This window comes from Pseudopipra pipra, chromosome 3 (genome assembly GCF_036250125.1).
Source record: "Pseudopipra pipra isolate bDixPip1 chromosome 3, bDixPip1.hap1, whole genome shotgun sequence".
In the NCBI taxonomy this organism is placed as follows: Eukaryota; Metazoa; Chordata; class Aves; order Passeriformes; family Pipridae; genus Pseudopipra; species Pseudopipra pipra.
In genome coordinates, this window is record NC_087551.1 from 39069525 (window position 1) to 39096809 (window position 27285).

Sequence of the window (27285 nt, forward strand, 5' to 3'; positions counted from 1 at the left end):
CAGAACTGCTTATGGACAAGCAGGATACTCTCTCATGAAATGAAAACCACCCTCCCAACACCGGGGAGCTCATCTCTAGTCAATTTAATTTAATGATTTTATAGTTTACAAATAGCAATAGCTTTAGAGGTCCTAAAAATAATGTGAATATTGACCTATATGAAAAAAGGCAGGCACTGTTAATTTTTTATATCATTATTTTTTAAAAGAAGTCTGATCTGAATAGCAAAGCAATAATAATATGCATAATACTGCATTTTCCTGTTTATTTATGCTCACTACCTTGATCAAGTAGCTCAAAGACTTTAAAGAATATGATGTCATATAAAACTTAAGCTCTACAGCTGTGAATTAAAAAGTAACATCTGGTTTCAAATTTCCTTTGGAACATCATTAGTTAGTATTGGATGAATTTTAGTCAATGTATTTTTATTTGACTTCTTCCCTCAACATTGTTAATCCCAGAGTGACACTATAGCAGGTATAAATCTTGAGATTCCAATTGTAAAAACTACTGCAGCTAAAATTCCTTACTTTTTCACTAGCTGTTATGGGTAAGAGGCAGACTGTCACCTGAGGGAAGTCTACTAGTTTTCCAGAGACAACATTGTTCTCCAAGATACTATATTACTAACAACGAAGTTACCCAGTCCAGAATCTTTTGAAAACCCAGGTTGTTGTTTCTTATGACAAAGAAGAATAAGACCTTTTAACTTCTTTCACATTCTGAGGCCAGCTGCCTTCATTCGTTGTACACTTCACATTTATGATATGGTTTAACTTCTCACCAACCTATGAAAACTTTAGATCTTCCAGGAGAAAATTATTTACATTTTTTCTACTCTTGAAATTCTTCTACCATGTGAGCATTTGATAGAAGCCCCACTTATTTTCCCCCCAAATTAGCCTTATGTCACTGCTTGCTGCAGATGCTTGAGCCTTATCTGCCTCTTGTACTGACCCTGACTAGACTAAACACCAGCAATTAGAAAGGTAAAGGGACAGGGAGGTAATACTCACAATGCCACGTATGATAATTAACTTTCATGTTTGTGGCTTCCATATTATTATCCCAAATATACTTCATCCACCATGCATCTAGTTTAACACCATCCAAAAAAGCAACTAAATTAATGGAAAAACAGCACCGCTGTCTCAAGCTCAGTGTGCAAAATTTAACTGTCTTTACTGTCTACTCCACAGCAGAGCTCCAGCTTTACTGCTCCAACTCCTTCATTGGCTATACTTAAATAATACTAAATTATATTGAAATAATTATTTATATCTTTAAATACATATTTATATATTTGAATAAATATACTTTAAAAATACTCAAGACTGCATCCATTAGCTGGATGGCTCTTCCAGAGTCAGTACACCGTGGATTTTTTTAGCGCAGTATATCAATAGGATGGGCAGGAGCTTCTGACGAATCATGGTCACCTGCAAGTAGAGTGCTTTAAGTCCCTTGCAGAAAGACGAATGGGAATCCCAGGTTATTTTCCCAAAGGAAAAGGGGAGAAGCTGTAGGAACTGGGAGTCAAGGAGACAGAAGAAAAACCTGTTCACTTGTATGGGGAATGAAAATGCTACACACTGCAATTCCCTTCTATGTTGTGGGTGGCACGGGTATCAGGTCTGGCCTCAGTCTACACCACCTCCTCCTGGCATATGTAGAAGCAGCAACTTCTAGAGCTGTAACCTGGATCCAGGTCATACCTGGATCTCTATTTTATTCCCAAAGTATCACAGTAAGTAAGGGTTCAACTCCAGAGCTTTTCCCACCTCTCTCTTCATTGCACTGCAAATAAATTTCAAATGTTGAATCTGGAACATGTGTAAATTTGAGTAGGTTCATTAGTGTTAATTTCAGAAACTGTTAAAAAGTGGATAAATGTACTTTTCTAAAGCATATATTTTTATGCAAATGGTTCTGTAAGTTTCTGTCATAGTTGTTTTTAACCATATATAACATGGAGAAGATGTTAGAAATGTAAAAAAACCCCAGGCATGCTTCGGGCATGATTCTTAAATTAAGTATTTCATCAGCTTTCTCCAACTGTTTCAGTCTGGTCTGTTTTCTCAGAAACATTATTTCAATTTTTTTCCCCTCATATGAGTCATGAACAGACAGGGAAGGGAAAGTAGTTTTATTTTGGTTTTATACCAATAATAAAATAATATTTTCTTTTTTTCCCCCCTAAACTCAAGCATGGCTTCTACTATAATCCAGCAGCAGAAAAGAGCATGTAAGAAAGTATTCTGCAAAATACTTCTGCCACAATATTAAATTTCACTTAGTACTGAAATGTCAGAGTCCTTGAGCCTTATCACTGCACCTGACTGACTGCCCAGTCAGACTCTGGGTTAATTAATATCTATCTTTTTTAAAGATGGATAAAAGATCCATCTTTATAAAAGCAGTCCTTGCTTCAGTACAATTCTAATCTACCAGTGGTCTGACTGTCTACTTCTCACAATCCTTGCAAACCCATAGCTTTTCAAAGAAAGCTATAAATAAACTCTTACATAAAAATCTCTGTAGCACTAAAATTCCACCTGTTAAAATATGTTCTACCTAGTTGAATACCTTTTTTATAACACAGAACTGGAAAAAAACATTTTTGCAGTGCTTTACAAAAACTAAGGATGTCCCTGCCCTATGAAGGAAAATTTATTACTCTGAATGTCTAGGGGTTTTTCTTCATGTCTGTCTCACAAATGATAAGCAAATCTACCGTTTAGGGAAAAAAAATTATAAAAGGATGTGAATACTAATCACCCAATTCCTAGATTTTACTGTTCACTAGCACTTAAATTTATTCCTTAATTTCTTTATAATCAGAACACGGAGTGTCAATTTTGTCCATTCTTTCCAGCAGAGCTGAACTGAGAGAGCGGTGAAAAGGGGTTTCCAGCCCAGTCATAATGACACTATCAAAACAGTGGGAATGTTGCAATATTCAAGCAGCTGTGCACTAAACTAAATCTTCATAAACAAAAAACAGAGGAATCCTGTAGATATGTTGTCTATAATGAAATAAATTCACTATATCATTCAACATAAGAATTATACAGATACACATAAATGAGCAACAAATGTGTTTTGTCTGAATGACAAACCTTGAACGCTTGATTTTTACTTACAAAAAAAGAACAAACCAACCAACGAAACAAAAAACAATCACATAAACAAACTGGAGGTAAATGCTTACACAGCAGAAAAGGAGCTATCTTTCTTTGGTTTCTTCTTTTCTCGAGCATCACTAAAATCAAGAGCAGCTTTGTCCATTCCTAGTAACTCACTGATTCTGTCACGGCCATAGAACTCACCATATTTATCCATGACCTAAAATCAGAAGCGATATTCAAGAATAGTCATCAGTTGGGTAGATGAGCTGTTATTAAGTCTGATTCTGAAGACAAGAGGTTTAAATACATGACATTTTTCATCTGTTTGTTTCCATCTGCTTATCACACAAGTTAGTAATAATTTTTTTTTCTGCTCAATTGCAATCAATTCAATAGGCTCAAGAGGTGAGTGTCACAGAATCACAGAACGGGTCAGGCTGAAAGGGACCACTGTGGGTCATCTGGTCCAACCTCCCTGCTCAAGCAGGGTCATCCTAGAGCACATGGCACAGGATTGTGTCCAGGCAGTTCTTGAATATCTCCAGTGAGGGAGACTTCACAACCTCTCTGGGCAAAAGATGTATCAAAGATAAGATGTTTCTACTCATTTAACAAAAACAGTAAGAGGAAAGGTATCTAGCAGCAGGAGAATAACTAAATCTATATCATCACCGACAGGAAAAAAAAAAATACACAGTGAGGTCACACAGAAAGGAGATGTTTTGAATATCCTAGCTATGTGAAAAGCTCTGATTAAATAAGATTTCTCAAAGACAGTAATTGATCCTTACTAGTTATTAGTTTCAAGAAAAAAAAACCCACCATATTTATTCTGCTTAAATAGGTTTTTTAATAACACAAATTTCTTGATAATGTTAATTTTTTTTGTCTTTTAAGAGGAAGTGTTTCATCTTAAAACAGGAATGAAAAATGTCCCCTTTTATAAACTAGCTCAATTGAATCCTTTTATGATTATTTTTATTAGTTAATAATTCAATAAAACTATAATACACATAAAATATGGAGGAGTCTAAAGATCTTGAACAAAGAGTTACAGCTAAAAATTATTTTCAGGGAATTCAAACTACCCCCCATCTCTTTTTTAAAAAATTTAACATGTTTCAAAAGAAATTTGTCTGGAAATGAACATTTACCTGCTCTTGTTCTCACTGAACACAGAGCTCCTTCCTAAATATTATGTGTCTCTTCTCATTTTAAAAAAAATACTCAAAGAAATACAAAATTTTGAATAATAAGATTATAACTGAGTGACTCCTGAAAGTGAGGTGGTAGTTTACCAGCTTTCAAATAAGCAATGTTTTAAATCTTTATTGATATTTTTGGAGATTTTTAGAGGCAAGCCTTCTTTGTAACATGCCCAAAAGTAGTGCTTCATGACTGGGGATTATTCTTCCAGCTGGGGATTAGGGTACAAATATATATAAAAGAAAAAATTCTTTGCAAAATAGGGTTATTTGAAGGCACTTAAATCTACACAGAGCAGTTCCTCAGCCAAAGATAAAGTACCAGATCTTCCACACAATTCAAAACCATCCTCCTTTCCTTTCAATTGGAGCATGCCTTGACCTAGTACTTTGACAGAAGCAATGTAGAATTTTATTTTATTTCTTGAGTACTCTGTCTAAGGTACTCCCTCCTCTTTGCTTAGACAGACAGATAGAAACAACTTAAAATATGAAAAAAAAGTTTCAACAGCAAAATGAATACACAATTCAAAGGAATTTTTTATCAGGTTGGCCTAAGACTGTTACAAAGCAGAAGAGCTAAGAGCATTAAGAAAAACTTGTTTCCAAAAGTATGACACAAGATTGGCATTAAATATTGTGAAGGAGGGGTAAATCCAATCCAGCAACATGAAAATCCTCTTTTTCAATTGTGACAAAACACACTAATACATGTATTCTTGCTGTAAGCTATGGTACAAATATTAGATTTATTTCTTCAGAGCAAGCTGAGAAAACATTTGAAATAGCATTTGTAAGCAATGAGTCTCTGCTTAGAGAGGATTTTTTGAGAGAGAGATTGTTAGGTTATGTGATAAAAGCTCACCCGCACACCCACAAAGGACCACAGAGACACAATGGTTGGGGAAGAGTCCTAAGAATATCTTGTCCAGTTAGTCCCAGGGCCATCAGCCCATTAAAGGCCCATTTACTTGAGCCTGAGGAGTACAGCGGCACAACGGTAGGCAGGAGCCCAAACTGCAGACACCAAATGAATGGACACTCTGCCTGATCCCTCCCAGGGCTGTCCCAGGAGAGCCTCAGACCCAGTGTTCCAAATCTGAAACCCACCAAGATGAGTCATTGCTAGTAACTCTCCAGGATAGCCTTTCAGACTAAGAGGATTACTGCCAAGCGATGGATACATTATGTATCCCATAAATGAGTTGTTACAGGGAGGAAGCAAAGGTGGAGAAAGGGATGAATTTCAGTGATTTGGGGAGGCAAAAGTGGGGGAAAACAGAGTGGCAAGGGACAAAAAGGACCAGATGCATGTATATACCTTTCTGGTAAGTACAGCTGTCTGACTATGCCCTGTGCCTAAATAACTCAATCTGTCCTGTCTTCTTATTAATTCCTTTCTAATCTATTGGGTGAGGGACTCTCTATTGTTTGTGTATGAAAGTGAATACATAAATACACATAGACAAAACATTTTACACAATTTTCAATAAGCATACAAGTGTATACAGAAATTCTTCACATAATTTCATGACTGTATTTGAAATCCAGTTTTATACAACAAACTGTATGCAGAAAAAGTTTGAAAGAATAACTACCCAAAGCAGTCAAAAGCAGTTGTAAGAATGAGGTGAAAAAGGAATTCTGTTCATTTTAAAATGGTAAACGTCAAAATTTACACTGAACTAAAGTTATATTTCAAACAACTGTAGTACACATTTCTTCAAACATGAAAAGAAATATGCATTAGAATTTTATTTTACCTTCATACATGTTTTTAAAAGTAAGCCTTACCTTTCTTTTCACAAATTTGTCCCAGTAGTTATTTGGAAAAGACCTGAAAAACACAGGTAAACAAGATTACATTTTAGACAACCATGAGAAGGTGTGGTAGTTACTAAGAGACTGTAAAAATTACATAGCTTGTTTCTAAGAGGCTCTTTGTAGTGCCTATCACCAGCTAGTCATTTGTGAAGCTGCCAGAATGAAAGGTGCCAAATGGTTTTCAGCCTACCATGTAAATGTAGCTTGAGAAGAGCAGCAGAGGCAATGCCTGCAGACAGGGTTCTAAAGAGTTACATCTCACAGCCCCACCAGGCAGAGAGTCAGGACTTTAAATACACTCCTAAAAGAGAGCCTTCAAGAGACACTGAAAGATGCAAAGCACAGTTCACTCTCGAGCTGACAGCAATACAGAGTCACTATCACTGTGTTTGCCAAAAGAAAACTCAGTGCATTTTTTTGTCTTTTATGAAACAGAAATAATTTTAAAGCAAAAATCTAGGAATTAATAAGACTAAACAGTAATACTAAAAATACTAGTAAACATTAGCCTAACAGGTGCCTGACATATTTTGTATATTTTTGTATATCCTTGCTAGAAATATGTCCCTAAAAATTGTTTATTTCAGACAAGCTGGATGATCAAGTATATAATTGCGGAAATGGAAGAACAATTCCTTGCAAGGCTATAATGAGACAGAGTAAGTAAAAACTCACTGTGTGTTGATTACAAGCCTATCCCACTGTCCCTTAATATCATCTTCTGATGGCTGCTCAGTTATATATAGCCCATCAAATTCCAATTTCCTTGCCACTTCCTTTTCTCTCTTAAAAATAACCAGTGGAACCTGCAGTTAAAAAAAAAATTTACAGGAATTATTTAAAATGCACTGACATGCCTGCAAACTTTTAAGAAAATCTGGTTGTTATGAAAAGTTAAGTATGAAAACTGAACAAAGCAAAAACAGTATTTAAAAAAATTAAAAGCTTGACAATTGCCTAGAACAAGGAAAACGTACTGATGCACAAGGATTAGGTAGTTCAGAATCATTAAACTGCGGTGTACCAAACAGTCATAAAAAGGTGGTCAAAATCCCTGAAAAAGGATCCTTCAAATAAAAATAGCTTTTCACTGCTATGGAGGGATTACAGTTATTCAAGTGAAAAGAGAGCTAAAATAATATCTTTTTTAAAATTCTTAGAAAGTCTAGTTCCAAAATTAACTTGGGATCACACTTTTGGATTTCATTTTGATATCCAGAGATGCCAGATTTTGCCTTTTATTTGTTAAAGATTTCTTGAGGTTTTACAGTAGAAAATAAAGTGGTTTCACAGCAGAGAGAAAGAAGACTGTAAGCAGCAAAAAAGAAAAATCACATTCACATTCCATAGACTTGATTTGTCAGCAGCTGAGACACCTAACCAGTAAGGATCAGGCTTTACCCACAACTCTCTTTCATCAGCAGGATGACATTCAAAAGTACAGTCTGAGAAGGCAGATGTAAATAGCGGTCCCAGCAGAGTGGATTTTTCTTAGAAATCTGTTATCAACAAAAAATAAACCCTGCTCTTCCCTGGAACTATTTCACAGGTCCCCAGAATGCACTCACTCTCCATTACCCACCTTGACTGTAATACTATTCAAGAGTGGACATGAGTATACTAAAATGGTAATAATAAAATTAGGACTACTCAAGCAATGTGGTGATTACATTAGGTACAATGAAAATGTTCCAACACTATTTTCCAATAGTTAAATGAGAAAAATGTAGTGGATTTCATGTTGAGCAATCTTCTGAAGTAAACCTATCACATACAGGCCTGCAGTTATGAAGATTTTAGATTTCAAAATCTTCAAAGATAGAGATTGAAACCATATTTGGACTTTTCTTCAGAGTTTCAGAATTAGAAAGAAGACAATTCATTATAACAAATAATTATAACAATGCTTTTCCCTTCTAATCAGAGAATAAATGTAGTTCGAAAAAAAATGTGGCAAAGTAGCATAAAAAGTCATAGTAGAATAAACCTCAAAACATATGGGGTGGGAGAAGAGAACATCTCAAAACCCAGAAGTCTAAGCTTTCATATTTCATGGCAACCAATGCAACAAGAAAACATTGTAGTATTTAGTGGTCTGCAGGGACACTTAAGGTAGAGTTGTAATGCAGTAATATGAACTAAAAATGCTGATGATGTCTTTAGCATAGAAAAAGTATTATCGATTAAAAGAGGAAAGTAAAAATATCATGGACCACATAAGATATTATAAGGACAAATTAGCAGCCATACTGGGTCATAGCAGAGGTCCATTTAATTTAGCACTATCCTGCACTTTGACCTACAGCTTATGTCTTGGAAGAGTGTAAAAATGGGGGAAGTACATCCCATATATATTTCTCCCAGGTTCAGAGATTTATGGCATTTGGTTTTCCTAAACAACAATAAGCGTTTTGCAAAAAAAAAAATCACATCTTTATTTTTCACATCCCTAACAGAAATCTTCTGCAAGATATTCCTCAAAAGATGCTTAAGCTCCTGCCAAAACACTACCACCAGAGTGTGTGTGTATGAAAAGTAGACATTTTCTATAGCCACAATATGCAGCAGCAATAGGCCAAAATGCTGCATGCTTTCCAAAAAACCCAGATGACAGACTAGTAATACAAATACTGTCATCTAGCTTCCTCTGGCCATGTGCATTCACACCTTGTCTTTGACAGACACAAGCAGCTTTTGATAGAAGTTATTGTTGTCAGCCAAACAATTACAGCAGATCAGACTGGCATGTAACTTCCTGAAAACACATATCAATTTCTGTTTACATTACACTAACAAAATATGATTTCTTTACATGATTTCCCTCTCTGCTTAAGCAAGGTTGCTATGACTTTGTTTCAATTTATACCGTTCAACGGATATAAGAGTTTGGACCTAGAATACAAAAGAAAAGTTCAGTTTTTTCTTACTTTCAAACAGTAATACCCTATGATACAGAAGAATGAGATGACTGTGTGTAGGATGGCCAAAATCCGCAGCGTGGGCTCCATGTAGCCACTGTTTTCTTCCAGGACATAATGCACTGCAATGACCCTCTCATCATCACTTTCCAGGATGTTCAATTTTGTACTTTCACCATCAGATACCACAGGAAGTTCCTTTTCTTCTGTCACAGCAGATGTGGAGACCTGTTTAAATCACTTAATCTTAATATTGCAGCTGTATTTCCTTTGATATGAGTTTTACAGTAATACAAGCTAAGTAGTATAGCTGAAAACAATGATACCAAGGACAATACAATTGTAAGACTTTTTTTGCATAAAAACATCCAGAAAGAATACCTTAGTGAGACCTTTTTATCTTGTTACACCAGCCTGTGATAGTGTGCTTTTTCTTTTCTTTTTTTTCCACTGTCTATCCATTGTAGCAAATTTGGCCCATGCTAAATTTTATCACCTCAAATTCAAGGGCACAGCCCTCTTAGAAGAAATCCAGTCAATTCCTGACAATCCCACATGTAGTCTTTATCTTCAGGGCTCTGCCAGAAACTGATTCGAATCCACAGACTCTAGAGTTGTATTAATGATACTGAAAGCCTTGACAAAATCAGTGATATTCTAGGCAGCTTGACATGATGTGACTTCTTGTTGTACACACCCCCTCAGGAGAGCATAACAGCACAAGAAAACATCTCAACTGACATGGATTAGTTTAAGTTGCCAATGAAGGCTCAGCTTGGCTGGTTCACTGTACTGTGAAATGGAACATCTGAGGCATGGGTATGCCTTACAGCCTGCTGCTTTGTTGCAGCACAGAACTTTATAGATATTTGTGTACTGGAAGTCTCTTCTTACTTCACACAAGCACTTCAGCTCTCCTCTACATTTCTGAAGTGGTAGGATGAAGCAGGTATTTAATCTGTTAGGCTGGGCAGTTTTACCATGGCATATTGCCTACAAAATCCAAATGGTTTCCATTGTGCTACTTGAAAAGTAATATTTTGAAATATTTACCTTATAGAAAAGCAGGATAAAGTTGATGGCAAAAGCAACAAATAACGCCAACATCCTCATGTTGTAAAAGTTTCGGGCAAAATAATTCTGAAAATAGAACAGAACATAAATAAACTTTGACTAATAAAGATTCAGTCATAATTATTAGGTTCTTGCATGGAGGGGTTTTTTTGTGTTTTTTTTTTCCCTACAGAACATTTTAATGGAATTTTAAGTATTTTTAAAGAATCCAAACAAACAAAAAAACCCTCAACAAACATTTTGAGTGATGTACAAATTCTCTCCTACTCCACATTACAATAATGGATAAAGGACCTTTTGTTTCACTCCTTGCAGAAAGGATGAAGGATTTTTAATTGCCTCTTACATCTTTTTCCTTGTCCTCTCAATACACGTGGAGACAACATAGAGACATCACAATGTAATAGTAATGTAATATTAATACAGAAGTCTCCATTTTCCCTGCAGCTCATTTTTCATTCATATGGCAAATTGTTACCAAGAAATAAAAATATCTGCATATAAGTCTTTTCCTATTCCAAAATCAAATGGATTTTTACCAGGTCAGCAAAAATTCATCTGTGATCTACGTACTGTGAGTAGAAAGCTTCTCTGACATTATGATGCAATCAAAAGGATTGCAGAAATATGCCTTTTCCATTCCTGACAATTCACAATCCTTTACAGTAGACATTGTGAATGCTTTAACTCTCCCATAGGAATTCCTCAATTTTTCAGCCCTAATTATAGATGACTATTCGTGAAATACTAAACAAGACTATTAGAAAAAAAAATCAAGTCAAATTTGCATGACTCCTATGTGACTAGCCTTAAAAAAATTAATCTCAGTTCAAAAGCAAAATTTAAACACCTAATTTCCTAATAAGATTGTGACTACAGTTTTGTAGTTTTGCTATACTACTCATGTTACAAGTAGGCTGTACCTAAACAATTATCTACTAGATAAATAGCAAAAGTGTATTTCTTTTTGCTCTGCATTTCACACTAGCCTCAGTGAATATGCACAGAATCTCCTACCTAATAAAAGCACAGATTTTAAACAGTTCTACAGTTAACTCACGGATATCATATTTCACTTAGAGACTCTCATATGCAGTTTTACTATTTAATAAGTCTTATTTTCTACAGGTTTTGAGAAGTTTGACAAATATTAACTTGTTATTTCACAAAGAAAAAAATCTGTAACATCTTTCCTTATTTGGTTTAGGTTAAGCATTGTATCTTAGGTGATTCTTTTTATAGGAGAGCTTGTAATTTCCCAAAGTTGTCTCTCAGGAAAGGAGAAATCCTACAGGCTCATTAGCTGCTGTAAAAATTCAGGAATTTTATTCCCAGAAAAATGCATGGATGTTTTCTAATGATGTACAGGCATCTCTGAAGGTCTGAGTTTGGGAAAATAATTCTCTGCCTAAGAATTAGTATCTTGTATACTATTTGTGTGTTTCATAGAATCATAGAATTGATTGGGTTGGAAAAGACCTCCGAGATCATCGAGTGCAACCCTTGGTCCAAATCCAGTCCATTTACTAGATCATGGCACTCAGTGCCACGTCCAATCTGCGTTTAAAAATCTCCAGGGATGGTGAATCTACCACCTCTCTGGGCAGCCCATTCCAATGCCTAATTACTCTCTCTGTAAACAATTTTCTCCTGATATCCAACTTAAATTTCCCCTGGCGGAGCTTAAGCCCGTGCCCCCTTGTCCTGTTGCTGAGTGCCTGAGAGAAGAGACCAACCCCCACCTGGCTAGAACTTCCCTTCAGGTAGTTATAGACAGTGATGAGGTCACCTCTGAGCCTCCTCTTCTCCAGGCTAAACAACCCCAGCTCCCTCAGGCTCTCCCCATAGGACTTATGCTCCAGTCCCTTCACCAGCCTTGTTGCTCTTCTCTGGACCCGCTCCAGCACCTCAATATCCTTTCTGAACTGAGGGGCCCAGAACTGAACACAATACTCAAGGTGTGGCCTCACCAACACAGAGTACAGGGGAAGGATCACTTCCTTGCTCCTGCTGGCCACACTATTTTTGATACAGGACAAGATCCCTTTGGCCTTCTTGGCCACCTGGGCCAACATTTCCATTAAACCTTTGCTTTATGTTCTTTTTATTGATGATGGTGGATAGAAAAATGTGGTCTTTCAGATGCTATTTGTCTTTAGATTGGTAGAATAATATGCTGGTACATGTCTCTGCCAACAGCTAAACACATAATCTAGAGAACAACTTACAAGAAGCTTCTGTTGGTATGCAATGATATTCTTCCAGAAGACTGATTCCTGAACTTCTGGTTCTCCATATCTGTGTGTATGAAGTTGTCTTAATTTCTGTTTCCCTTTTTCTTCCTTAGTTTTTTCTTCTTTTTCTCCATCTTCTCCTCTTAGGATACAAAAGAAGCCAAAACAGTATGTCAAGTCAAAAAAAGTTAATAAGTTAGTAAAGTTGCTAAACACAAAATTAAAATCACACACTGAAATAGGCTATTTCATCTTTTAATGAGGCTCAACGATGAGTCATGCAGTTCATGCAGTTCACACACATGAGATGTATCCCTCTTCAGTCCAAAGCACTGGCAAGAGTGACAGCCTGTTTAAGTCTGCAGATAAATTTGTTGCTTTGGTACCTTGAAGTGAGAATGCTAACTGGCAGAGGCAGGTAATCAAGAATCTGCCAACCTTATTACCGAAGGGTCTGCTTCATAATTGTGCAGATAAGAGTTGCAGCGACAAAATATCTGTAAGCTGACAGCTGTATGCCTGTATGAATGCCTATATGTCTAAGTGTTCCCCTCCAACCTCATGCATTTGAACTATCTGGTTCTCACAAATGCTGCAGAAAACTTTGGTTCTTCTTGCAATTACAAGTCAAGCCTCAAGTTTTAAATTTTTTATTTCTGCCCACCCAATGAATTCATAAGTACCCACTCCAGAAGGAGATGGAAGTAAGTGTGTGTCAGCATCTGATGTGTGATTATCATCATGCTATCCCATTAGAGAAACTCAGAGTTAGTGGGCTGCCTTCTCCAAACACATGATCCGAAGAACTGTAAATTATTTAGAAGTTAATTTGACCTGTCAGCATGATAGATGAAAAGATCACAGAAGTACATTTGAAGCCAAACTAAGTTACACTATTAATTTCTGTGTATCTCTCTACAAACAGAATAACTGATGTTCTAAACTAGTTCTCTTCTCAGAATATACTTGACAAACTTTCGCTTGAAAGTTTGTCATGTTCAGAGTAGCTTCAGGGCAGCTAATAGTGCCAGGCACTTCACTCCTCACAGAGAATACAGGTATCACTGCAACTCACACAGCCAAGCAGAGCAATCAACAGTGAAGTGACCTTGTAGGATCTGACGTTAAAGTAATACCTACTCTGCTTTTTCAGGTTCTGATTTTGTTTCCTCTTTCTCTTCCTTTTCATCTTCTTTCACCTGCTCCTACAGAAAGTCAGGTTTAAAAATATGTCTAAACACTGTTATACACTACAGAGTTAGTTTAAAAGAATACCACCCAGAGGGCAGAATGTTCAGTCTGTTTGATTTTGTTAAACAACCAAAACTCTGAGACAAGATGATAATTCGATTTACATTAATGAAGAAACAATTTAACACTGAGCTAAAAGTAAACCAAAACACCATGTACTTAGAGAAGGCTGTGGAAATTCAAGTTTATGACACGAGAAAGAGTAAGCCCTAGTAATGATATGTGATTCCCTTAACAATATGTCAGAAAATCCAGAAAACAGAGATGCAAATTTCATTTCAAGACTATACTAACATATGAAAGAGGGAAACACACATCAAAAATAAAAGATACAGTTTACCTGGATTTTTTCCTGTACCTCAGGCATTGGAGCTAAGGAGGGAGTGCTCAGTAAGTCACTCAAACCAGCGTTTGGATTGTGAGGGATTAATTTATACTGTCCACCTTCTCGTTTCAAATCCAAACCAAATATATCTGAGAGTAGATCACTCTCTTCTGATAAAGTTTGCAGATCTGTCAAGTCTTCTGTAGGCAATGCAGCTTCTGTTGGCTTTCTCTCCCCTTCTTCTCCTTCCCCACGCACCTCATCCTGAGTGGGATCTGGCATATTAGCTAACAGTTCAGCCACCTTGATTTTCTTTGCTCCTTCTACTAAGCTTCCTCCAAGCAGCAAACTGCAGATAATGCGAAAGAAACCCCGGACAACACTAAAAGCAAAATGCAGTAAGCCCATCAAAATACTCCAATAGGAAGAAAACAAAGCCATGACCATGTCCTTCATGGTCATTTTCTTCACTTTTTTCATCTGTTTCTTCAGGCTTTTCATGCTGAGCATTTTCATAAGAGTCATTAAATTATACTTGAGAGCTACTAATGCTGACTTCACAGTCACAAGAGAGAAGAAACCCATTCTAGGATCTTCTTCCTCAGGGTTATCTTTCTCATTCTCCTCTTTATTTGCTGACCTTTCATTCAGATCTGACTCAGAGATCTGGGCAGCCAGTTGCATTTCAAAGATGGTATCCTCACAGAAGTTAACAAAAAGCTCCATCTTTTCTTTCTCCCCGCCTTCATTTACAACATCAAATATAAATTGTCTCTTTGACTCTTTTACCTGAGGTTTCTCCCACTGAGTCCGACTTGACTCACTTATTTCGAAATAAACTCGTTCAATGCGCTTTGCGCTGCCCATGATTTCTATGCGTCCAAGGAAAGGTTGAAAGTAATTTAGCACACTCTCTGACAGTTCAAGAAAGGTTTGCAAGCGGGTATCATGGGGCATGTGCTCTGACAGGTTGGTCAGGAGAACAGCAACATTGAAACCAATGTCTTTTGCAGGTTCATGAAATCGTTTCACAAACTCCTCGTAGTCCAAAGTCTCATTCTCATCTGTTTCAGCACATGACAGCAGAAACTCAGTTTCAGACTGGGTGTAATGCTTATGGCTTTCCATTGCCCTGTGAAAATCCCTCTTCGAAATTATCCCTTTACCATCAGGGTCATATTCTTTGAATGCATCAGAGGAAGTCAAATCCTTCAATTTTAAGAACATATCAAAAAACTTCAGAATCATCTCCACATTGTTCGAGGATTCCACAAGCATATCGACCATTTGCTTTCCAATAGTTCCATTCACAACATTACCTAGATGTGATGACAGGATATTAGAGATAATGATGGCAGCAAATGTTTCATCAAAGAAAAGTGTATTATAATGACTAGTGAAATAATCAAAGACTAAAAATTATAAACTATTGGACAACACACTCATATGAGAAGTTAGCAGTAAAATCAGAAATCTTTTACTGATAACATTACCCTAAGACTTGGAAAAAAAAGTTCCAGAAGAGAAGAGCTAACAAGGCTTGTTGAGAGACATCTGTTACATCTAAAATAGAACTAAAAGTGGGGCAGCATATTATGAATTTCACTGTAGCACAGACAGAGCTAGTGTCCCATTATTAGTATGAGCGGCTCAGCAGGTTATTCATGGAGCACAGCCTACAGTACTAAGAATTCACTTTGCTTCTGAGTGACCTATGAGGAAAGCAGTAGCAATGCATGCTACGCTGCAATCTATGCTGCATTTACTGCTCTCCCATTCTCTCAAGAAAATATAATGGGATACACATAAGAAGCAAAGAGGAAAAAAAGATCTTTGAATCATCTATGTGTATGTCTGGTTACTCTAGCGCTAGAGGCACTAATACTATAGAGAAGCTAAAAGCAATAGTAGTATTATTTCTTGACAATGGTTATATTCCCTGAGGAATCATAATTTCAGGACCTTGAACCTAGTCAGTCTCTAGACAAATCAAAGCCTGTTCTTTATGGCTAAGATCAATACCAAAATAAATGCAATATATTAAAGGTGCTAAAGTGACTGATAAACCGTTCACTTCCTAGAACTCGCGATTTCAACTTAAATAGTCAAAACTTTTTCATCTAAGCCAAAAGAGAAACCAAGTTCATGGAAAGAAAGTAAATCTTCTGCTAGCCCTGGATTTTATATAATTCTGGCATTCAGAATTAATATCATTTATATTAACTGCACTAGCTAAATCTCCCATTCACCTTCAGATGTAAAAACTCTTCTGACAACTGAGAGGTGAAAATTAAAAACTTTAAGGAAAATAAAGCATTATTTCTCAAATGAAGAAAATCACAAAGGTAAAAACTGTTCTAGAAAAACTGTGAAAGAGGATTTCAAATTTTTACTACCTTCCAGCATAGACAGCAACATGACAACCATATCTTTCTGAAGATCCATCAATTCCTTTAGCAATTCAATTTGACTGGAATCCTAAATAATGAACACAACATATATATATAATTAATATGTTTATTTCTTTGACATTTATGTATGTGCACACATATTTCACCTTGTAGAAATGAAACTCTGAAATTAGGAAGCTAGTAGTGTCAAAACTGGTAATACAGTGAGAATATATTTGACTGCTTGATTCCTTACAGTACATTTACAGGATCAAACATTTATACCATCATCTGTTTAGAGGGCAGTAATTTAATAAAGGCAAAGTGAAAACTGAAGGTGATGAAAAAATTTAAAACAATAACTCGGTATGTCAAGCTCACAGATGATGCTTCTAAAATATTGTTGCTTTTGGTGTAATCAAGTTTACAGCTATGAAGACTTGTAAAAAACAGTAATAGCAGCAGCACACAGAGCTCAAAGTGTAACACAATTCAGAATGAGTGGTTCCATTATGGGCCACTGAACTTTTCTGGGGGAGAAAAAAATTTGAAATAAAAATTAAAAACATTTATTAATAAAGGTCTATTAAATAACATTCTTAGACATACATTATATATATTTTTACGCATCTTTTATCTCATTGGACTTTAAATCAAGTTTACTATTTCACTTGCCAATGATTTCAACCTGGAGTCTATCTGGATGGATTTATTCAACTACTTAGTTTCTTCCTCAGCAATAGACTGTTGCATCATGCTATTGATAAGGCATACTTGAGCACGGCTGGACTTCAGAGAATGGTGCAAAAATATCAAGGTACTTTATGGCAACTTACATCTTGGATTGAAAATAGCATAAGTTGGAAATAATAAAGATTTCTAATTGATTTGTTTTGTAAGTTTTCATTATAAATCTTTTAACTTACAAAAGTTGCTTGCAAACTGGATGATCTTTGTTCATTTAGATTGAAAATTTTACTTTATTTTCTACCTTATGGAGATTTCTTAATTATGACTATTATCGTGTTATTGCTTCCTAGTACCAGACTAGAGAACGAAAATGCAAAAAAATACCTCAAAACCCAAACAACACAGTGATTTAGTTTTGTTCCTTTTTAAATCTTGTTTCAAATGTTGTTCAAAAGTGACCTGGAAACTTATGATTGAAAGAAAAAAACAAATACTTAGCCTAGGCAGGTCCCTTTTACAGTCAAGAGCCATATGGCAGCTCCTTATAAATCCACTTAGTTACACTCAACATCTTTGAAAACTAGCATTTCAACAGAATCTGAAAAACTTCACCATATATTCCTGTAATAAATATAAATTAACCAAAGAGCCCACATCTATTCTGGTATTTCCCAAGACTCTGCTGGCCCCCTTAAGGAGTTTCCAAATGGCAAGAGCTTGAGCTTCATGCAAGAGAAAGACATCATCACTATTTGTCACACGTTTCAAGTAGACTGTGCTTCTGTCATCCCACAGAACACTGTAAGTAACTCCACACACTACAGTGGAACCTACGCAAGGCTGCTTGGCTATCTTTAAAGAGGCAGGATTAGTATCATTATTTTCTAGATGCAATAATTAAAAGATGCTGTAAAGCCACTCTGGGCACAGCTGAGAATTTAAACTTGTCATTACTTTAAAAACAAATCTTGCCAAAAGCCACATCATATTTCATAAATAACACATAGCTACCACGTGTTTGACTCACTGTCAGTAACTACTTAAATACCTCTTTCCATGTTGTTTTAGTGGTACAGGAAGAAAGCACAGTAGCCACCATGGTGGTCTATGAAAATATTGACTGTTTTTTCAATTCTTAAAATTCTACAGGCATTTTAAATGCACTTTAGCAAAAATTCAATGCATTACTTTTGCAAAACAGGTTTGACTGAGATGTCCCTTCACTATTTCTATAGTGAGTACTCACATTCAAAAGCAATTCACCCATGATAAAGTCTGACTACTCTAAATCTCTGCTGAGAGTGGAAGTAGCTTAGATGCAGATGGTTTGAACTATAGTCAATAAACATGAACCAGGGTTCAATGCAGGACTCATCAATGAAGATGATGGGTTCTGCGTAAAAGGATCATGAAAAACTTCAGAAAACATTGTGACAGAATTTTGGTACAAAAGACTGAAACTGAGAGTTCTTTCTGAATATCAGTGATATGCTTCATTTGCAACTTGATCTAATCTGCTTTGTGCCTGTGGCCAGCAATCCAATTACAGGCCCGCCATTCACATCCACTACAGTTTTCTAATTTACTCCCTCAATTCAATTGTATTCTATCACCTCTCCCTTTTCTTCATATTTCCTCTACTAACTGGTATTATTAATGACTCAAACATATTAATATGTTTGTTTTTCTTTTACAAAAATGCTAGTAACTTATAAAGGAAAAGTAAAACAAAACAATACCTGAGACAGCTTCATCTGCATGTGGGCAAACACATGAAGGAAACCAACGACAGCATCCCACAGCCTGCTATGTGCCAGACTTTGCTGATTCCCAGTACATGGCCCCTGTGTTCAGGCAACAAAACAGAAAAAAAAAAAAAGCCAAACAAAAAAGAAAACCAGAGTTTGTTTGCAAGAAATGCAACAAAACCAGGAAGGAAGATACATAAGCAGTGCATAGTTTGGGGCTTAGGGGTGTCCTTTAGAAACTGCTATGAAAAATTAAACATATCTAGAATTACGTATCCAAGAACACCACTAACTGTAAACAATGCCTACTCCTAATAATCATTCTGCCTCTGTTTTGGACAAGTCTCAATATACTAATAGAAGACCATAAAGTGTGTATCTCCTTGCAACTTTAAACAACAAATGCTAACGGTACAAATCTTCAAGCTGATTCTCCCCTATGTACTTCTGTAAATCAGGAATAACTTTTATAGAAGGTTAATGCAAAATGTGCCTAAGGGATTAGAGAATCAGTCTCCTGAGTTTTTCCTCACAGCATATTCTAGCTGTTGTAGAAGACAATTCTAAAGAATATTTAAAAAGAATTCCAACTTCTGAAAAGAAGGAATACAAAATCTTTTGAAGCCTCAAAGGGCAAGAAAAAAAGTTCTCCCAGATAAAAACACTACTTGTGATTTGAGAAATTCAAATACATTAAATATATATACACACATGTATATGTTGCCTCTTCTCATATTTATTCAGTCCTATTCTATCACATTCCATCCTCATGAACGATAAAATACTATTTTCATATTAATGATCTTCATCTGAATGAAAACAATATAATAGACACCTAATAGTCTAACGAAATTCTCTCTAACCTGCTTATTATTTGCAGAAACAAACTGTAATATTGTTGACTTATTTACATGAGGAATTAATGCAGAACTAAATTACACCGAATTCTTAAGATATCATGGAAGAACTGCTATATTGTTATTTTCACACGAATTATCCCAATCTCACTTATTGCTGAGTCCACCTCAAGTGCATCTCTACAATTCTCAAATGCAACATGTGAATTCATCATTTCAAAGACAGCGTTGTTGCCTTAAAACAGCCTTATTCATGACAGAATTCTCTATCTAATGTTATATCGACTAAATAGCAACTATGATCTGCACTGACACTAGTTACTCAATGGAATAAAAGTAAAAACTTTAATGTGGGTAATACCACTGCAGTTTAATCCAAATTAAAAACAAAACAAAACTCTACTATCTTATTAACAACCAAAGGATGTTTATTAATAATTTTAATTTTTAATAAATTGCTAAGATTGAAAAAGAGTAGTGACAGATATATATATACTTGAATATTTTACTTCCTACATAAACAAATGCACTGATGTTGAAGCATAAATGCATCTATTTTATATTTCTATGTTATATCTAGCTACTTTATCTTTTCATTAAAAAAGTATGAATAGTTTTCTTTCAAATCCATAAAATTCAAAATAAATTAATTTACCTGGATATACTCTGTAAGAGTATTGAATACTTGTTTTGCAACCTGGATGGCTTTGGAAAAATTTCGTTGTCCTTGCTCATCAATAACATCCTTCCCAGAATAATACCAATAGAAATCACTAATGGATTCCTAAAAAAAAACAAAACAGTTGCGAAAAGCACAAAGAGATTATGCAGTCAAATTGCCTCTAGCTGGTTATTCATCAAGATAAGAAAAACAACTTTGATAGCATTCCAGTTCGGAAAAGTATTTAACTTATAAAGGCTTCAAATGACCCCTCCCTAAACGATTCTAAAGTACTACTTCAAGAATTGTAGTTTCATCTCAAGGAAATCAATAGAAAAACAAATACACTGAAATAAATAATTATAAAACCCCACAGCAAACCTCAAAATAAAATTAAATAAAAAATTAGATCTGTTGGTACTTGCTCTTAGAAATACAACAGCCTGCATTCCGAAAAGGAGTGCTCGGTAGCACTGCCCTGTTGTGTGCTGTTTGTTAAACAATGTCTCTTTCTACTGCATGCTTGACACCTAGTCAATAGTGGGAGTAAATGTTGTTTTGTGTGCATGATTCTTCTCTCCATCTTCCCTAAAGGCGAGCTTATTAAAGTTTCAACAAAGCAAGCAACGAAATTAAAATCATTGTATTGTCCCTACAACTTCTACAGAATGCATAACGATATAAAGCAACATTGATAACAGGAGCAATGCAAAAAAACCCAAACAAAAGAAAAGAAAAGACAAAAAAAAACCAAACACAAAAAACCCCATCCATTTTCAAAGCTTGGAATTCTCAAGCCAAATAAATAAATGGCTAAGGGGAACTAGATAAATAAACAATAATTAAAAACAAACAACCAAAACAACAAACAAATAAACAAACAAAAACAAACAAAAAAACCCCACAAACATACCAAAATATATTATCACCCACAGTGATTTCCAGAAAGATGAAAATTACAAGTAAAAATTATTAACATTTATCACAAAATATGTCTTTCACATGGTTCAATCTGGAAACAAATCAGAATTTTTATTACTTGCTACTGGGTTGCAACAACACAGTGTTTTCCTATTTAAAGATATGGGAGATAATTCAAATTAGATGGTTGAAGGGTTTTTAATCTAGCATTGTGCTTTTGTTTTTCTTTTTGCCCTTTATTTCCCTCCTTAGAAAACCATGTGCTGTTCTTATGCTTCACTTCACACCAGCCTATTTATTCATACAGCAGCCAGTGTTCAGACTAAATCAGAACATGGATGAAAAGCTGAACTTGAGCAATACAAAACGCTTCTCAGTCACAGGGTAGTTTCAGCCAACAACTGGCTACTTGTGTTCACTGATACACTTAGCACTTATCCACCTTCTGCCTCCTTTCCTTAGTTAACAGGCTTCACTGCATTCTTGCACATAATGGTTGAAAACAGTCTTTCACACTTATGACACCTTTACTCTTCCGGTAAAAAATATAAAGAACCATAACCAGTAGAGAATTTCAGCCTTTCTCATCAGTTTGGGCTACATTGACCAGAATAAATATCAAGACAAATAAATGTGCTTCTCTAATAAAAATGAACATTTTGTGATAAGGATCAAATATGATTTTGCTGGAAAGTAAATTTTTTTTCTGTCAGCAAACCATATATTACTGAAAGAAATTCCAGAGAAATTAGAAAACCTGAAGTCTCCTCATACAAACTTCCGCTGTATGATCAAAAGTAATGAAAGAATAAATTAAAAATGCAAATATTGTATAGAAGAAAGTTATTGTTGTCATCTACTTAATCAGTATATAAGTTACCTACCTGAACTCTTAATAAGTAATCCACAGTAGAAATTATAATATTAACAGTTGTGTTGTTGCCAGTTTGAGTTCTTAGGTAATTCTGAAAATCTAAAAATTAAAATAAAAGTTTAATTTAAGTGATAAACCTATTTCTGAAAATTCATTCTGATATAAGGTGATCTAGAAAAGTCTATTATAGAGGCATGGATTTTTTTTACTTTTTTTTTTTTTTTTTTTTTTTTTGCAACAAACCATTGTAAAGAGTTTTAGCATTTTATTGCAGAGATCACATACCAGTGAACTTCTGAAGCCAGAAGCTTGTTTGTCTATTTCATCTGTAAAATTTAACTTGGCCTTGTTTTAATCTCATTTATAACTAGAACTACATCAATATCAACCTAATTATACCTGGTATACATTTTGTTAAGCAAAATCAAAATTAAACCATACAGACCCTGATAACTAAGTCAAAAATAGGTCCAATGGCTAAAACAGAAAACTATCCTTTTTTTCATTATTATTATTCCTTAAGAATGACACAGAGAACACAGGGAAATGTACTTAATGATAAAAATACACATCATACATTTTTGCTATGTGTTTTTATATATTTAAAAGAGATGCTATTTCTTCAAGAAAGGTATTGTGTACGTTGTAATTTCACATACAATTCTTACTGACATTAGTGGCAAATAGCACACACCAGAAAGCGCATAAATGCCAAAGGACAGTAAATATAACTTCCCGTTACATTTCGCTCTGAACCTTCCCTGTCTAGAAGTCATAAACCATGTACATTTTCCTATATAAATTTACCTTTCCTAGTTGGTCAAGATTCAAAACTCATAATTCTGGAAACCATTATCTTTTTAACAACCTTAACTTTTCTACAAAGTTAAGGCTGTTAAAAGATCTGGCAATTTAATTGCACATACATATTTTCCTTTCATGTACAGTCTAGCAGCAACTCCACATTTCACAACATTTTATGAAGGCTGCCAAATCTTCACCAATGAAGAGCTTTTATCATCAGTTCCCATCACCTTGACTTGGCTGACAGGCAGCCTGCCTACAAACCTGAATTATGTCCTTCACAAAGCAATTGAAGGAAGCGGAAGAGGTCACAGGTGAATTCATCATCCTGCATCACCTTTTCTCCTGTAGAAAGGCCAGATGAAAGCAGGTTATCATCACAGTCTGCCAAGTAACACCCCACAGCCTCTGAAGAAAATCTCCATATTAAGAAAGAAAGAAAGGGAGAGAAAAATTATAACCTCCAATCTATCTGAAGCACGTATGACTTGTGCTTGTCAGATAGTTATTTGGTTATAAAAAAAAGAAAAAATTAAATTACAAAACTTAACTTTTGATTTATAAATATGGCAGCATGAGCTTGGCAACATTTTACAAAAAATCCCTGATTTACATTCTTGTTTGACTTCACAGGGCATGGATGCTTCATCACATACAAAGGTAAATATAGGATTAATTTTGTTCCCATTCATCACAAAACCAGGTACTTAAAATACAGAATGAGATTTAATCAAACGGTGATGAAAATCATTCCTCAAATAAACTATTAGATTCTAAAATATTCTAAAATAACCCATGAAATTTACAGCTATGTGCATTTTCAAGAATCCCTTAGGCTGAAATATTTAATGATTTAGCACCTTTCTGTTGCTGACAGAAAATGTTACACATTTGTCTCCCTTGACAAAATAAGGCAATAGATTTATAATGAATTAAGACTAAATGCCAAAATGCTTTACTGAACTAGCCCCTTCAGTTCATGTTTTTGATAAATAGCTAATAGCCAATAAATAAATTATTTTCTTGATTTTTTCACAAGAAACAATACACTAAAAAGCCCTCAATTAACCACTGCTATGTCAAGTACATCAATATATGCAGTTAACTTAGTACAGGGACATGTGAAGAGGAAAAACAACTATTCACCCAGGAAAATAATCACAACTGAGGAAAATGTAGAACAGCTAATAAAATGGCATGGGAGGACAACAATATAGATGTTACAAAAATAAAGGTCACCTATTGAAAGTAAAATTCCCATTTAGGACCTTGGAAATGTATTTGGAATATATATGGCAAGAAAAATGGAAGTCACAAAAAATCGACTTTTTAAGAATATACATCCTTAGAATATGTGCTATTTGTAGACAAGAAAAGGGAGATAAAAATGTAAGCAAACTGCAAAAGAATTTGGAAGAATTTTTGTTCAGGGAAGACAACTGAGGTTCTACAAAGACAATATCTTTAGTATGTGAACAGGAGACCAGAAGACTGAGTAAAGGAATTAAAATTTAAAAGAAAAAAGAATTCAAAAATATTACAGATAATATCTAAATTAACAGTTACTTCCATACGGTTGTATTGGTGGATCATTCTAATTATAATGTCTACATTTATAAATTACTATATTATTATAATTAGATGATTACTGTTTGTGCTGGTTTTGGCTGTGATCAAGTTAATTTTCTTCATAGTAGCTATTACTGAATTGTAAACAGTATTTAGTACAATTTGGAATATAAATAAACATGATCAGCAGTTTAACTTTACATAAAGTCATGAACGATTACAAATTCAAGCTAACGGACTTATCCATACAGAATCTGTGAATTTTAAAGTGAGAAGCTTCAGTACAATGGTAGGAATAGGAACCAAAAGCATTTTGAAAACTGATATGAATATTTTAAAGTACAAACTTTCACTCTTTTCTGTTGTCATTAAGTCATAATCTTTTGTATTAACAGTACACATCACTAAGGTATATGTCAACACAATTTCTTGTAACATAGGGAAAGATAAAATGCTCTTTCTCCTAACTCTAGATGTGGACTTAGGGCAGTCGTAAACAATATACAATTTTTTCTCCAAGGATGAATTCAAATACCGTAAATGACATTCCATGACATTTTTCTCCATTGCATTTATAAGTACCAGACACACATTTTTTCAGCCACAGAAGACTGAAAAGCCTTTCAGCTAATTAAGTAATGAAAAATAAATTACTGTTTCTATCCAAGCTGATTATCGTATACATACAATACATGCCCAAGAAGGCAAAATCAGGAGGTGGCTGTGCTCTTAAAAGCTGGATAATATTATCCAACATTATATGCAGGTTCGGCCCAGCAAGATACTTTCATGTGTACTTTCTGTCTTTTTCAAAAGCCAGAGTGTAGAATATTCTGCAGGATTAGTCACTCTTTTTTTGATTTAATTTCTTTCATGCTTAAAGTTACACTTGGAGTCACATGCTTTGTTGGTCTAGATGAATATTTATATATTGCAAAAACAAGCATTACAGAAAGCCAAATATTTGGTGAAGCCTGTACCATCACACATGTAATGCACGTAGCTTGACTGCTGAGATGGCAATGATTTTAGAAAATAACTCACAGGGAACATTGCTTGGAAAGATCAAGCCCATAAAAAGCCCAACCTTTTCGCGCATACAGGTACCACTGAATCAAAGCCAATAAAACTACAGAGTAAGTTACAGTTTAATATTTTTCGACCTCTGTTTTTCTTACCCTCTTAGGAAGTAAGATTTTTCAGAACAGGACGGAAAACAAGCCTCCAATTAAAATGTTATACAGATTAATTTATGAAGTAATCTCCTGGCTTTTAGTACACTTACTGGAGTTTGAGATTTTTTATTAAATGAATTCCATTTTTAATATTGGAAGGGCTTGGAAAGGTCTTTTAATTAGCTCCACTGTAAATAAAACACACCATGAATACAAGTTATTGAAAAATTCTTCAAAATCAGAAGGTGTTTAGGTACATCATTACATATAAATTGAAAGGCCCATTCTTTTTAGAAATATTTTTTCATATTTCAAAATTAAGCAAACCACCCCCCCATATCAAACAACCTGGCCACACTAAGATTTAAAATAATCCTGGTTTCCAATTTTTACAGCTGATCAAAATCCGACTAGAACCAACATTGGTAATGACAGGAATTTTAATTTTCAGATGTTACTTAGTGACAGCAAGTGGTGCCTTACTGGTAACTACAGAATGGAAGTGGAGATCGATTTCTTTCTATAACATCTATGGGAGCAACCACTGTTGCTGTGCACACAGATTCATGCCAGTTCACACAAAGATTTGCAAAGATATTGTACTTAAAAGCATATACACTGCACAGAGTACAATTTAGGCTGTCACAAATTTCTGTTGGTATGAGCTATATTCTGGCATATATTTGTTTAGCTGTTAAAATGCTGCCATTGCTCATGCTGTATGTAAATTATATGGCTGCACACATGAAGGCTTTGAACCTATAGCTTTTGCAAAACTGGAAGGTTGCGTTTGTGATATACAAGAACAGATGTATCATGTGGAGGGAATGAAAATAAAATTCAATGAAAAATTAAATACATGGTTTTTTCCTTGAAAGTGCATGTGTCCAAGTTCAATAATTCTCTCTCCTTTTTTTTTTTTTTTAAATTCTCAGTGGTAAAGATCTGACTTCTATTACTACTCAGAAACATGGGTCTGATGCTGCACATTACAAAAATATACAAATACTTTCAGCTTTCAAAAGGGAATACGGCTCCTTTTTGATGGCTGTTAAGCAAGAGCAAGGCTCTCACAAAATAAAGCAAGTGAATTTATTCTTATCACAAGACATAGACCATACTGGGTTGGATTGTGAGTCCTGCATACCTTTGACTTCTCAGTAATCTAACTCAAATAAGAAAGAACTTGTTTTCTCACTGGGTGACACAGAACAACTTCTCTGAAGTTACTCCAGTTCCCTTTTAAATGCAAACACTGATTCAAATACAGTGATATAAAGGTGGAAAACACCTCTCCAATGTAGGCTGCAGTGGATCACATAGAATTTAAACATCCACTTTAAGCATGACGAGGCTGGTGAAGAACAAAAGTACATTTATTGATTTCACACTGTTAATGACTGAAAATAGTCCTGACGTGAACCCACAGTATAGCTAGTTATTATATCACATGTATACCACTCTCACTCAGATTGATAGAGAGTCCTTTAAGAGCTACTGTCAGATCAAATCTCATTCTAAAATTGTATTTTATTAAAATAAGCCTTCTGAAAACTTATGGAGAAACAAAAGAGTGCCATGATACAATATCAAAAGATTAAAACCTAAAATAGACCTTTCAGAAAAAAGGGTG

General features: G+C 35.0%; 1 protein-coding gene across 4 annotated transcripts in view; it reads right to left on the reverse strand.

The window, feature by feature from the left end:
• The window catches only part of RYR2 (ryanodine receptor 2), a 394356-nt gene that overhangs the window by 14421 nt on the left and 352650 nt on the right, over positions 1 to 27285 (reverse strand). For all 4 annotated transcript variants that reach the window (XM_064648733.1, XM_064648734.1, XM_064648732.1 and 1 more), the window contains 13 exons: positions 23173 to 23253; positions 22115 to 22203; positions 20304 to 20432; positions 18783 to 18887; positions 16360 to 16441; positions 13979 to 15282; positions 13528 to 13592; positions 12382 to 12529; positions 10133 to 10219; positions 9089 to 9307; positions 6837 to 6967; positions 6132 to 6174; positions 3216 to 3349 (listed from right to left, as the gene is read on the reverse strand). In XM_064648733.1, the coding sequence (XP_064504803.1) occupies positions 3216 to 3349; positions 6132 to 6174; positions 6837 to 6967; positions 9089 to 9307; positions 10133 to 10219; positions 12382 to 12529; positions 13528 to 13592; positions 13979 to 15282; positions 16360 to 16441; positions 18783 to 18887; positions 20304 to 20432; positions 22115 to 22203; positions 23173 to 23253 (2617 nt within the window). The remainder of the gene's footprint in view (positions 1 to 3215; positions 3350 to 6131; positions 6175 to 6836; positions 6968 to 9088; positions 9308 to 10132; positions 10220 to 12381; positions 12530 to 13527; positions 13593 to 13978; positions 15283 to 16359; positions 16442 to 18782; positions 18888 to 20303; positions 20433 to 22114; positions 22204 to 23172; positions 23254 to 27285) is intronic.